Here is a 15,023-nt window from a genome sequence, read left to right as displayed (position 1 = left end):
GGATTTTGGTGTACCAAATTGGGAATCATACTACCAAGCAGCATCTCTAACGTGGATAAAAGAATGGATATTATCAAGAAATGCAAGGTTATTATCCTTGGAGGGACACGATATGCAACTGGGCTGGCACACATTTTTGTGATATGGGAAAAATAGAATACATGGTAATTTTCAGAGACACTATGTAAGAATTGGTTTATACGCAGTATGGGAAAAAGTGAAAGAAAAGCACTATATGGAAGAACCAATGTGGCTTTCAATGGTGGAAGCTTTGACACATCTGAATATTAGTAGTATGAAAAAGGTTATTATGTACAAAGATAAAATCACAGCACAGGGAGAACTAAAATAGAAGAAAGTGTTATAAGAACAAGGGATTGATATAGGACGGTTTAAAGAAATGCAAATACAAACAAGATTATGAGAAGGCTGTTAAAGAGTATGGTTTTAATATGGAAAATTCAGATTAAATAGGATACTCATGGGAACAGATGAAAAATGATTTAAAAATTGTATAGTTACTTACTTAGAATAAATTTAGAAGAAGAGGTTAAAGAAACAATGAGACAGAGGGGTCCAATTTATGGCCAAATTCTGGCAGAAATTCATAAGGCTAATAACGTCTTCCCAGGGGCTCAGTTCTGCATTTCAATTGAGCATGAATGGAGCCGTGGAATGAGCTAACACAATAGTGGAGTAGTACTTACATTGCTATGTCAACTATCAGCAATCAAACTGGGCAGAACTCCTGCCATTTGCTGAAGTTGCATACAACAAGGCAGTGCATAGTAGCACTGGACTCACCCCTTTAAAAAGCTACAGAGGTGGAATTTGTAACTATGCCATCAGTAAATCTAAGAGAATGGGTAGATTCTCTCCAAAAGATGGAATTATTGAGGCATGTATACTGATAATTAATAAATGCAGTTTTGTTGCCTTAATTTCATACAATTGTCAGTAACATTCAGTTTGCCTAATTCTTCAGCAAAGCAAAAATTTAGTATTGGAAATTTAGAGCAAGACCCAAGGATTTTGTGTAATGTACATGAAGCTAAACAGAGACTGTTTTGGAGCAGATTCAAACTCCTCGATATCAGAATAGAAGGCAAAAAGATTATAATAATGTAAAAGGGAGGGAGGTAAAGTGGTACTAATACTTCACATGATCTTCATCCTATCCCTCTGTTAATGCAGCATAGGATTGCATTGGCTTTTCTGGCTGCTGCTGCACACTGCTGTCTCATATTTAAATAACTGTCTACTAGGACTCCAAGATCCCTGTCTTAATTATTGCTATCTCTTCTGACTTGTTCAAGCTGTTCAAGATGAGAGCAATAGCAGTAGCACTTAAGACTTACATACCACTTCATAGTGCTTTACAGTCTTCTCTAAGTGGTTTACGGAGTCAGCATATTGCCCCCAACAATCTGGGCCCTCATTTTACTGACCTCGGAATGATAGAAGACAGAATTAAGCTTGAACTAGTCAGGACTGAATGTCTGACAGTGGACCAACTTAACCTGCAATAATGCATTCTAACCACTGTGCCACCACGACTCTTGATCACATGCAAAACCCTTTGCTGTCAGTGAAATGTATTTGATCCCCTGCAGCAGAAGCAGAAGCAAAACTTCCATGCAGGTGAAAGATGATGTGACTTGTCTAATTGGCAAGCCTCAATGGAAACTTAAAGCATTAGATTCAAGGGAAATTGTCCTTTTGGGGGTGATGGAGAGAATAATTCAGAGCCTTACTTAAAGAACTTTGATGGTTAATGTCATGCCCCTCAGCATATAACAGAACAGTGAAGTACAGCTACCCAGTAAGGGGGGTCCAGGATAGCAACTCTACAGAGGCCTGCTACCCTGCCAATGCTTGCATATGGTCATACAGCAGTCTCTACAGTCAAGCACCTCTAGAAGACACCATGTGACAGAGCTGGGCATTTTCATATAAGACAAAGTCTCAAGTCTTTAGTTTGTCCAAACAGTCATCAGCAAGTAATGCACTTTCCATTGCCAGCCCAAAGGCTGAAGCAGCAAAAGCATGAGCAGCGTTTGCTGAACAAGCAATGGAAATGAAAAGGAAAAGAGAGAGAGCACAGAGAGGAGGGGAGGAGCCAATATCGGAGGAGGGGAGGATCCAACATCGCGACAATACAACGTGCAGTCTCGACAGTCCGAGACTGCCGTTGACACTTTTGCCACTGGACAGTCCAGTTGGACCTAAACCGTCCTGTAGAGACAATGAACAGGAAGACAAAGCCTTGCTGGTCTCAGGGACATCGCAAAGTCCCTGATTGACCCAAGGGAAGCGCTTCAAGTCAGCGGCAAACAGGCAGTCCTAGGCTGACAAAGTCGGAGACAATTCCGGAAGGAAGGAAGTGAAAGTGAGTCTATCTGGTGAGGGTTTTTTTTTTCTATTCTGAGAAAAATTGTCCAAAGAAACTTTTTTAAAAAGATAAATTAGTCCTTTAAGTAAAAGAATAAAGCGGCGAATTTAATTTTTATTGGACTGCCTTGGAAAGTTTTTGTTTTTTTCTTTGTAACGATATTTTGTGGATTAAAGTGATCGTAATGTTTCCTGTTTCTCCTCTTAAAGTGAACGGATTGATTTTTTTCTCCTCCTCTATTCTTTGTCACCTTATCTTTTGGCTTGAACTAAAATCTTCTTTTTTATTTTAACAATTCTTCCTACCATTTGTTATTAAATTCCATTAAAGACCTTTGTTTTCCATAAGCTTGAGACAAATATGTAAAAGTGGAATCTGCCACTCGGAAGTCAGAGTCTGGAGGTTTTTTTTAAACAATGTATCTTTTGTTCTTTCTTATTTGATCTCACTGACTTTGTAACTGAAGGGTTTACAAAATCTGATAAAGAGCCAAGGGCACGAATTGTTTTCGCAGGTGTTTTTGGAAAATATTTTGGCAAGGGAAGGAAAAAGAAAGAAAAATATAGAACCCTTCTTCTTTGAAGAGTACAAAAGAACTTGTGCTTAAGTCAACTTTACACACAAACACAAAAGAGGCTTGGAAGGCTAGAGTGGCAGTGGCTATCAGATTCCTTTTTTCTTTTTCTCTCCTTTTTTTTTGGAAAAATGGATCAATATGCAGATGAGGAAACCTTAAAATTTTGAAATATCCTGACTGGAATTCAAAATATATTGGAAGGATTTGGGATATTTGAGAAGTTGGATAGGCTATTGTTTCTCACAGCAAAAGATGATGGGGTTGGAGCCCCAAAAATTAAAGAAGAGAATGAAAATATAGACGATAAAGACAAGACAATAGATGAACTTATTAATGGAGCAAACATGGGTGAAATTGGAAAGAAAGGAAGATGGAAAAGTGAATTTGACAATTTGGAGCTTTATCCCAGATTTCAAGATACAGGAGGAAAAAAATGGTGATAATGATGGAGTTAAGAAGAAACCTTTTCAGAAATAAGTCTGACAACCAAAGAAAAGCTAATTTCAATAACAATTCAAGGGCAACGAGATTATCTGAGAGATCTTTCAAGCAATAAAGTGTGGAGAGAAGTTTATAAAAACTTTATAAAGGAGTTAAAAAGAGAATTGACACAACAACTGGCAAGAGAGATAAGACTGTTTTGCCACTGGAAAGATACAGGTTGATAATGAAAGTTGATGATAAAAAGTTAGTTAATTTTTGGTGATTAATAAGTAGGAATTTTAGTATTTTGTAGTTTGTTTTAGATTGTTATTAAATGTTTATTCGTTAACATATAATTAATGATGATAACAATAATGAAATGATAACCTTAACTAGTAACAGTAACTTGGATATAAATTGTAAATTGGGACTTGGGGAAAAGACCTATAAATGTTATTAATAAATTTTTGTTTAGATCTTGTTATAAAGGTGTAATTTCTTTTGGGTCTGATGAGAGAAGATGTGATATAAATAGTAAATAATTTTTAGCTAACTACAACAATAACAAGGAAATGTTAATGGATAATGTTCAATGATATATACATGTGTTGTATTGGTAAAAGCAAATTGGATACAAGCTTTAAATAGTGAGTTGGGGGGAAAGGTGGGGAATGCTTACATATCTTGTTAATTGATTTTTTTTCAGAATATGTTATAAAGGTGTAATGTTATTGGAGGTTTATTGAAATTACGAATGAATGCCAGTTGGTGGTTGTGTCTTTAAATACAAATGATTGCAGATAAAAGCACGTTTAAATAATTGTAGTGAAATGAGAATTGTGGTACATTGATAGTAAAATACATAAAGACTTTTGATTTAAAATATATAATTCAATATGAATGAAGTATAAGTAACGATTGTGGAAGAAACACATGAAATGTATTTGTAACCAATCGACATGCTTTCTACAAGATGTAATGAAGGATGGTTCTTTTTTTGTGTGTTTTTGTTCAATTAAAACAATAAAAAAACTGAAGCTGAGATCAATGTAGAGATATTCTAGACGGTGATTGTCAAAAAGTTATACCATGTATGGTCTCTGGGAAGTCAGGGGGAGGGAAGGGAGGTGGGGATCTAGGGGGAGGGGGGGAGAGGGGAAACATAATATGTGTTAAACTTTAAGGTACATGATTGCACTTGTATACTGTGGCTTTTTAATGTTAGTGTTAAAACAGAACAAACCGAATATATTGGAAGGTAATAGAAGTATACCGAAGGGAGGAGCTGAGTGAAAGAAGAAGGAGGGTGGAGAGAGTGAGAGAGAGGAGGAGGAGAAGGAAGGGAGGGAATGGATTAAGAGAGGGAGTGATAGGGTCAGGGTTAGATAGAGGGGGAGGGGAAGTAGGTGTAGAGGGGTATGTGAGAAGGAAGAATGAAAGTTGAAGGGGGTTGAAAGAGGGTGTATGGTGGGTCAAGGTGGTATATTCAGTTTGTATTGTAGGGGACACTTTCTATATAAGTGAGGGTTGTGGTTATTACTCAATGTTATATGCCCTGGTTATGCACAGTAAACATGTGATTGTATAGAATGAAACGGAAATAAAAATATTATGCAAAAAAAATAAAATAAAAAACAATAAAAAAACTTTTCAAAAAAAGAGAGAGAGCACGGTTAGAAGCTGAAAGAGTACAGAAAGAATCTGAAAGAATGCAGCAAGAGGCATCCCTGGAAATGCAGAAAGACGCAAGCCTAGAGAGACTTGCCATAGAGAAAGAAGTAGCAGCTACCACAACTGAAAGCCCTAGAGAGAGCTGCATATTCTGATGCCGACTGCAGTAAACTCAGTAAAATGCTTGGGCCAGAAGCTGAACTCCAAGATCCTCTACAAAGCACTTCAAGGCTGCTGCTGCTGTGCTCTTTGGCCAGGTTGCTCATGGTGTGTGCAGGAGGGCAAAGTGTGTGGGTCAGAGGGAAGCCCATTCCCTCTCCACACAAGCTGAAGATGCTTTGTAACCAAAGCATCCTCAGCGATAGGATGGGAGACCACCAGGAGAGGTCAGGAGGCGGGGACAAGGAGATGGCAAGGGCTGCTGGAGGCCAAGTGCTAAGACAGGACTTTTCTTCCTTCCTCTTCTTTCTCTTCCTTCTTTTTCTGTCCCCTCTCCTTTTTCCTTCCTTGCTCTCTTCTCTTTTCCTTCTTTTTCTTTTTCTTTCCTCTTTTCCTTTCTCCTTTCCTGTCACTTCTTGGATGCTCAAATGCAAAAGGGGAAACATTTCTCCTTTTGTTTTGTTTTGCTTTTAGTTTGTTTTGCTAGCCCTCTGCTAGTGAAAACAGAGCTAACAGGCCTCCTGCATTTGTTCTGGGTTTATCCCTGGCACACCAACTAAATTCTTCCGGAAACATGATGCAGAGAACAGCCCCTAATACATTCCTACTGGTGCGGATCCACTTGGTACCTGTCAGCAGCTAGAAGTCGATCTTTCCTGTGAAATCTTAGAGGGGACCCATATCTCATCCCTGCTACCCCATCTTCCATTTGTCCTTTGATAGAGACATATCAGTGTTGGGATTGTAGCATTCCATGTGATTAGAACATGACACTTTTCACTCTCAACGCATAAAGTTGAGAGCCCATTTGCCACCACTGTTACCCTCTGAAGATTCAGTGATACCAGGAAAGGGAGCCTTTGTCTTCCATGGAAACTAAAGTTCTCAGGGAACTCTGGGATTCTGCAGAATAGTTTGAAAAGCTCTGGGGTGGAGTCTTCGGCTCCTCCAAAACTGCAGTGGGCAAGACAGTAAAGTGGGCCAAAGATAGAGCTCTACAGTGATTTGGAGAGGGATAGGATATTTACTGGTATGAAGAGTTCCCTGTTGATATTCCACCACTAAAGTTGTCCTGATTTATGATAGCTCTAGCTCTTAATAGCCAAACACCAATGGAAAGTTCTCTCTCCATCAATAGTCTAGTAAAAGGGTATTCATTTTGTAAATACAAATATTAGCAGTAATTTTATGGTAAAGTACTTCAAAGTGGGAAAAACCAGAAACAAGAAAAAATGATTGTTTCTTCTATTTTAACAAGTACATAATCACAGTCCAGTTTAATGAGATTTTTAATCATGTTTCCCTTCAAAATTGTTTTATGAATAAAAATGCTAGAACTTTATTTTTTCAGGATGACCTCATGAATACATGACTGAAAATAACTGGTCCTAAAAGGCAGCCAATATTAAACATCACAAGAATTAAAGTGAGAATCTAAAATGTTACTTAAGTTGAATCTGGAAGATGAATATGTTAAAAGTTTGTATGGTAAAAAGAGCAAAAATATTTGGTTACAACATAATGCTAGACCAACCAATGGATGAACCAGTGGTTTAACATTCACTTTGAATTACACTTTGAAAGAAAACTTTTATAAAATTATGTACTGCTAGTATTTGACTCCATGTAGACTGACAAAAATGTAAAACTGACACAAAAGTGTTGTAAACGCAACCAAAATCCAGGTACCTTTTCTCATATAGTAATCTTGTAAGTATACTAAATCATATTGGACAAATATAATAATGACAATGGAGAAATGTTTCAAACACAAATATTAATGAAACTTGAAGCCTTTCGTCTAGGTATCACGGACAAACTAATAGAAAAACAGTTTGGAACACTATTTCTTTACATGGTAACCATTGCAAGACTTGTTTATGCTAAGCATCGGAAGGAAAGGGTGATATTTACTGTCAAAGAGAGGATTTTAAATTAGCAGAGATGGCAAAATGTACTGCTTTGATTAGCAATAATAAATTAGACAATTTTATAAGAGACTGGAAGCCATGCATGGTTCTACACATTAAATGCAATAATAGACAATCATCAGAGGGATTTGAAGATTAGCGTTATCTTTTGGGGTTTTCACTGGATTTTTTTTACATATATCTTGTGAAGAGATGTTGGTTCAATTCAATATTAGACAAATTGATTTCCACACCAGTGAAATCTGCTTACGGAATATATGTAGCATTTTTGTTAAATATAGATTGGAAAGTTTATAACTATTTGTAGACCTATGTAGAGGAGAACATATTGGGGTTTTTTTATGCATCTTTCAGCATTCAGCCATGGTGGCCTTTTTAAATGTTTAATATTAGATGTATTTAATATTTGGGTTTTTTTCTTTTTTGTATACATGGTTTTTTGTTTTGCTGGTGTCAGATGTTTGTTAGTTTGTTTTTTTCTTTCTTTTTCTTTGTTTTGTATTTTATATTTTGAGATAAAGAATAAATAAATATGTCTAGGACTAAAGGATTAGAGTGAGAATCTGTCTCCTGGTTCTAACAAGAAAAAAGACAAAATGGACAAAATCAAAGAGAGAAAGCCAAAGTATTTTCACTACATTGCTTTATTTCACAATCTCTTCTCATCCCATTTAATTTACATGTTGCATTCACCCTTCATACATTCTGACAATATATGTAAAAGTATCTCTACACAAAATCAATCTCCTTTACTGAAATACTATTCAGAAGAATATACCATATTTTTCGGACTATACCGCCACCCTAAAAAAGTGGGTGGAAATGTCTGAGAGTCTTACAGAGCGAATGTTGCCAAAGCCTCGCCTACACACCGGCCCACACCCTTCAGCCTCTGCCTCTCAGCAATTTGCCTGCTTGCAGCAAACAGTCTGGTCAGCTTCAACGCAGCCTGATTTAGAATGAGCAGCTGATTGGTGGTTGGGTTGGCCTCCCAGAATACCAATGATCAGCTGTTCCAGGCTCTGGGGATCGCTGCCGCCTATCACCACCTCCATGTGCCCCATTTTTGACCTCTGCATGTTCCATTTTTGGCCTCTGCATGCCCATTTTCTGCCTCCACACGTCCCATTTTCCATGCATCCCATTCTATGGCAATTGGTTGTGGCAATCCTCACTGCTTGGAATGGACCGCAAATGGGACGCACATAGACCACAAATGGAGCGCGCGTAGGCCAAAAACAGGACATGCATAGATAAAAAACGGGACTCATGGAGCCTGAAAATGGGGTGTATGGAGGCAGCGCTAGGTGGCGGCAATCCCCGCAGCCTGGAACAGCTGATCATCGGTATTCCGGGAGGCCAATCCAACTGCCAATCAGCTGCTCGTGCTAAATAAGGCTGTGCTGAAGTTGACCAGGCTGTTTGCTGTTTGCTGCAAGGAGGCAAATTGTTGGGAGGCAGAGGCAGATTTTTTTTTCTTGTTTTCCTCCCCAAAAGCTTGGTTCGGAACATCTTGTAGTCTGAAAAATATGGTATATATTGTATATATACAATATATATATATATATATACTTGTAAATGTACTACAGTCATGTTCCCTGTTAAAACAACATTCCCGGCAACTCCATTGTTGGGCGAAGGCAGCCAAAGGAGCACTGTACAAAAAAGAAAATGCTCACTGAATTGTACACATTGAGCTCCGAGGAGAGTGAACGCTTCTTGTTTCAGGCTCCTGGCTATAGTTTACAATATCCGCCCTCACTACATTCTGTCAAAAGAGAAGAAAAGAAAAACAGAAGAGGTTAAAGCAAGTGAATCCGGGGGGGGGGGGGGGACTGTTTCAAAGTGCTAATAAAATATTTCACAATAAAGATCATGCTATGAAATGTAGAGCATTAAAACAAGTCAGACATACTGCATTACTTTTCTCTCAGAAAACATGCATAAGGATTTTGACAAAGGACAAAATAAGAGCATCTTGAATGCTTTTATACATAAGCAATGGTGACAGTCCTGGCTTCTTTATTCCATTGAAGAGGTTCTAGCCCATAAAATTTGTCAGTTTCTTGGGCATTTTTTCTTTTCACTATTAATGAGTACTAATGTACACTTATCAAACAGGTAGTAAGGAAGAAGGGGAATGCAGACACAAAGCAAATTATGTAGAAAGTAAAGACAGGATCAGTCCAAAATGACTCAAATGTTTACATAGCAATGCACAAAATATGAGGAATAAACAGGGTGTCAGGGTTCCAAATAACATACTCATAGCAAACAAAACTCTGAGGCAGATAAATTCCTCAAAAAATAAGTTTATTGGATCTGTTGTATTGGCATGGACTGGTGAAAACTGATTCTGAATATTCCCATGGTTCTCACCTAATTAAAATTAAAAGTTTGTCAGAGTCTGAACCTAGAAGGAAGACAAGCCGGAACTGGAGTCAACAGAGATAAAGGGGGTAGCTTGGTTGGCTTGGGGGGGAAATGGGGAGGAGCAGGCCCAGTAAGGCCAGGGCATTTCAGGATTGGGACGGCTTGTAGGCAGGGAAGGAGAGGAACAGGATGACCATCTGGGAGCATTTTGGAAAATTTGGAGCAATAAAGGGGCAGCTTGAGCGCCAGCAGGCTGTGTTACCTGTTTCATGCCCCGGGTCATCACAAAAGTATTTTGTTTTGAATATACTACCCTATCTATTCCCCCCTCCTTGTGATTTTAGCAGATAATGTGTCCCACACCATCCACAACTGGTTTTGGGGCTGCCTGATCTACCAGCCTGATCTGGGACCCTACTGCTGGCTTTAACAAGCTACTGTGAAAGACTGGGTGAACTTTCCCTAGCAAGTGGGGGAGTTTAAGCTGCATGGTAACAGGGTTTATCACTTTCACTATAGGAAAAGGTCCTATAAACTTTGGACCCAGCTTCTTGCAGGGTTTAATTTTAGGTATTTTGTGGATAGGCAGTCCTTGCTACCAACTTGGAATGGTGGATGGGGGGAGCAGTGTTTGTCAGCTTGACTTTTATGCTGCTTCCCATAAGGTGCACTCCCACACTTCCTTCAATGACTGCATCCATTCACTTAAAGACATGGATGAGGGAGGGGGGTTTCCAGGCAATTCAGGCATGGGGACAAACTCCATGCTGGTGGTGACTTGGAAAGGGGTCAAGCCTACTATACACCTCATTATTGTATGCCACCTCAGCAAATGGCAGCAACTCTGCCCAGTTGGACTGCTGCTGGATGACAGAACACCTTAAACATTGCTCAACCATGGCATTCATTCATTCCGCCGCCCCATTTGTACTTGGATGAAAAGTTGACTGAGCCCCTCTGATGACTCAATGGATCATATGAATTCCCTCCAGAACTTAGCAGTGAATTGGACCCCTCTGTGAGAAATGATTCTGCGGGGAACCCCATGCAGGTAAAACAGGTTTTACAAGTTTTATGAAAAAAAATGGCTAGTTTTTTCACGGAGGGAAGCCCAGGACCAGCTATAAAATGGGCTTCCTTTGAGAACAAATCTATCATGGTCCAGATGATTATATTCTCTCTGCTCTTAGGAAGCCCAACAATAAAATCCATAGCAATCTCTTCCCAGGGTTGGGATGGGTCTGCCACTTGCTGGAGTAACCCAGTGAATCTCCCTGGCCTTTTCTTCATGGCTGCACAAGTGGCACAACCTTTTATATAGTCATTTATGTCCTTCTTCATCTTTGGTCTTCTGGCCAAAAGCAGGGGCTTCAGGTAGCCAAAGTACCCTGCAGCTTAGAATTGTGGCTCTTTTGCAGCACTTGAAGTCACAGCTGTTGGCATATACAATTTGGATCCTTTCCAAGCCAGTCCATTGTTGAGGGTTAGTGCTCCCTTGTTGGTGCTTCCTTGTTGTTATACCATGTGCCTATTGGCAGCTCATCCTTCAGTCTTAAAGTACTGTGCCCAGCGAACCTGTTTCAGAGAGTGTTAACGTCTCTAAGTTCTTATGATCAGTCCATACCTCAAATGGCTACCTTCAAGGAACTCCCTCCAGGTCAGTAGGGCCCATCGGACTGCATAGGTTTCCTTCTCCCATACCACCCACCTCCTTTCAGTGTCTGTGAGTTTTTTGGAGGTGAAGGCACAGGGGTGTAAGTTGCCATCTGCGTTCTTCTGTAGGAGAACTGTAGTGACTGCAACATTGCTGGCATCAGCTTGGATGCTGGCAGTCTATCATGGTCTTGTGGAATTCACATTTGACAGCTTTGTGTACAGCTTAACCATGAGGAATTTGTTCAAGACCTGGCACACCAATTTCATATGCTCTTCTAGGGTTTCACTGAAAATGAAAATGTCATCCAAGTAGACAAGGACACCTTTATAGAGGTGCTCATGCAGCACCTTATTTATCAGGGGCATAAAGATTGCTGGGGCTCCAAAAGGCATCACTGTTGCGGCCCACCAGCAGCCAGTGGAGCTGGCAGCAGATTCGGACATTGAGGAGGTTGGGGAGGAACATGGGCCAGTCCTGGAGTCTGGGGAAGGCTCTGACGAAGGCTCCGTGTTGGAGGCAGAGATGGGACCATGGCTGTCTGACAATTATCAGCTGCCTTTGGACTCAGACATCAGTGAGGCAGATGAACAGCTGGAGCCTGTTCCCAGTGTATGCATGCACAGAGTTGCCAGACAAAGGGAACAGCTAAGGAACAAGGGTCGACTTGGGAGTAAAGCCACAGGTGGATGGTGAATGGCCCCTCCCATAGGGAATAAAAGAGGAGCAAAAGGAGAGGGGTGTTTGCAGGAGAAAATTAGTTCATTCTTGCATTTTTCCCAAGTATTACGGCATCTGAAAGATATCGACCGGACCACTCTCCAAGCCTGATAAAGATCAGTAATTGTGAACTATTTTGAAAGACTGTGGGACGGATTTATATGGTCTAGAGTGTTCTTACCTCTGGTGGTACACTGCACATACTGCACAAATTTAGGGAGAACAGACTTTAGATAGGCTTGATTAAAATCTCTAATTAATCCCTAACTAATTTGTTAGATTAGTTTCAGGAGTGTGAAGATCTGTCCGTGAATCTCAGAGGCTCTGTGCCCAGTCTTTCCTTGCACAGCACCTCATTTGGAAAATATTTACATGGATTTTTCCAAGATAGATAAGGTCTGTAGTCATAAATATTCATTTGAAAGACTGTTTGCCAGGCCTTGCTAAATGTGAATGAGAGGCATTCACATTCATTTAATAAAAGGGGTTTTGTCAGGACCAGGACTCTGCCTCATGCTTTTAGGGGAAGCCTAGGTCAGAACAGCATATAACAATTCGGTGAACAGTAACACAGGTTTTATCCCTTTCAAGGTGGCTATGGGGACAGAGTTTGTGCTTATGCCAGAGCTCCCACAGGGACCCCATCCTCAGTATCATTAGCTGATTAGATTGGTATTTTGAAAGCCATGTATGTGAGGCATTGGAGAATCAAAAGAGGCAAGCAGGTCAGAAAGGAGCCCCCAGAGAGAATTTAGAGTGGAGGATATGGTGTATTTGGTCACGAAATATTTGAACCTGAGGCAACCTTTCATCATTCAAACTGACATGAATGATGTGGCTGTGGGGGCTATTAGTACAGAAAAACGAACATGGCTAGCTCCAACCCTGAATTTACAGTTCTAAAAAACTATCAGACACCGAACAAAGATGGGCAGAATGGGAGAAAGAGACTTATGCAGTGCGCTGGGCACTTTTAACCAGGAGGCTCTTCCTTGAGGAAAGTAAGGTGCCTCTTGAGGTATGGACTTATTATAAAGACCTGGAGGCACTAAAAATCCCACGGAGGCCCTCACCCAAGCAAGTGCAGTGGGTGCAGGGGGAACCTTCAATATTTAGTGGGTTGGAAGGAATTCCTGACACCCAAAATGAATGGGTTGACCACCGCCACATTAGGGCCTCTAGACTTTTTAAACGTTTTCATAACCAATAGTCTCATAAACCTAATTGATTTTTTTTTATCTTTTTCTCTATTTATTTTGTTTTGTTTGTCGCTGCTCAGGGGGGCAGCATGTTACGTCCACCATCCTGTCCTGCCATTCTGTTGGAGGGGAGGGAGGGAGGCTGGCATTATTTGCATGATTTCGCTTTTGCTGCAAGCTTAGGAATCTACGAGGGAGACTGTCTCCCGAGATGAAGCGGACGCCCTCACAGCCAGTTTCAGTCTGGTTCAATGGCTGTCTTGAGTGACCTCTTATCTGCCTAGCACCTCAACATTCTCAAAACAACCTTGCAGCATCACATTGGCTGTTGGTGGACTGGTCAATGGAGTTGGGTTTGGGGAATGAAAGAACTGCTTTGTGCTTTGCGCAGGAAGTTCAGATTCTGCCTGACTTTACTGCAACCATTTTCTCTCAGTAAATGTTCTTTTGATCCAGTTCAATGGAGTCAAGAGTTTTACTTTCCTGAGGGACCAGCTGGGGCAGGTCCTTACAGTTTCCTATAACAAAATGAACAGATCCGATTGGTGGACGTTTTGGACTATGAGTGGCCTGTAAGAAAAGCTACGCTTGCTTTTGCGTGGGAAAACCAGAGCTAGTTTTGCTTCTTTTGTGCCATTGTGGTTTATTCAGTAAAGTTTTATACTCTTGGTAAAATGATGTCCCAGGAGTTTCTTTTTCTGGATTCACCAAATGGACAGTTGACAGTAAGTTTCTGTAAGCAGTGTCTAGGCCTTGGTTGAGCAATGCCTTGATTATAGCTTGCTGGAATATTGAGTCAAACATCTTTCATAGTCAATGAAAACTGCATGGTGTACTTGTTGTGTCTTTCAATGACTTGCTGAAAAATCTGGATGTGATTATGCTGTAGCTACTTCTGAACCATGCCCGCTTCTTTGACTGTACACCCTTTAATGTTCTCAATATTCTTTTTCCTATCATCTTGGGGAAAACCTTCTGGATGACTGAAAGAAGGCTTATTGGGCAATAGTTCTTTAAATCATCTTGCGCCCATGCATAGGTATTTTTTGTTCTCTGAGACATCTTGAGTATAGTTTTGCTAGTATCCTCGGTAAACCGTGACAACCAGCTTCCAGCATTTCAATTGTAATGCAGTCATTTCCTGAAGCTTTGCCATTTTTCACTGATTTATGGCACTCGATACTTCCTCTACTTGGATGTCTAGCATTTCCTCTTTCCTGGGTGTTGTTACTTTTGAGTGATCTTGATCTTTGTATAGCTCTGAATCGAATTTTCCAATATTTCTAACATTTCCTGTCTTGTTCTACACGCAGAGCCATCTTCATGTTTTAATGCAAATATCTTCTTTCTTGAATTTATAAACTTGCATTTTGGTCTATTAATCTCTTTGTTTTCTTCAATTGCCATTTTCACAAGCTTCATGTTAAACTGATGTGTTTCTTCTTGAATTTGTTTTCTTATGGTCTTGAAAAGTTCAACGTACTCGTTTATTATTGAAATTTCTGGTATTCTTCATTGTCCATTGATTTTTCATTAAATCTATAGTTTAATCAGGGATTTTTGACTCTGCAAAGTAGTTTTCAGGCTGTGCTATAGATAGTCAGGCTTCAGACCCGGTTACAGCACAGAAACCGCTTTGGTCGCATTGATCGATGATCTCTGGAGAGCCAGAGATGGAGGACATTCCTCCATCCTGGTCCTCCTTGACCTCTCAGCGGCTTTCGATACCATCGACCATGGTATCCTTCTGCGACGACTGCGGGAGGTGGGAGTGGGAGGCACCGTGTTGCGGTGGTTCTCCTCCTACCTCTCGGACAGGTCGCAGTCGGTGTTAGTGGGGGGGCAGAGATCGTCCCCTAGGCCCCTAACTTATGGGGTGCCTCAGGGCTCGGTCTTATCCCCCCTACTATTCAACATCTACATG

General features: G+C 40.4%; 1 protein-coding gene across 2 annotated transcripts in view; it reads right to left on the bottom strand.

Annotated features, from left to right (window-relative positions):
• Positions 1-8,650: 8,650 nt before the first annotated feature.
• RAB28 (RAB28, member RAS oncogene family) overlaps positions 8,651-15,023 on the bottom strand; it is an 83,865-nt gene continuing 77,492 nt past the window's right edge. For both annotated transcript variants that reach the window (XM_032223894.1, XM_032223893.1), the window contains one exon: positions 8,651-8,921. In XM_032223894.1, coding sequence (XP_032079785.1) covers positions 8,829-8,921 — 93 coding nt within the window. In that variant the 3' untranslated portion in view covers positions 8,651-8,828. The remainder of the gene's footprint in view (positions 8,922-15,023) is intronic.

The sequence above is a fragment of the Thamnophis elegans genome, chromosome 9, assembly GCF_009769535.1.
Source record: "Thamnophis elegans isolate rThaEle1 chromosome 9, rThaEle1.pri, whole genome shotgun sequence".
Classification (NCBI taxonomy): domain Eukaryota; kingdom Metazoa; phylum Chordata; class Lepidosauria; order Squamata; family Colubridae; genus Thamnophis; species Thamnophis elegans.
This window is presented reverse-complemented; position numbering and strand designations above follow the sequence as displayed.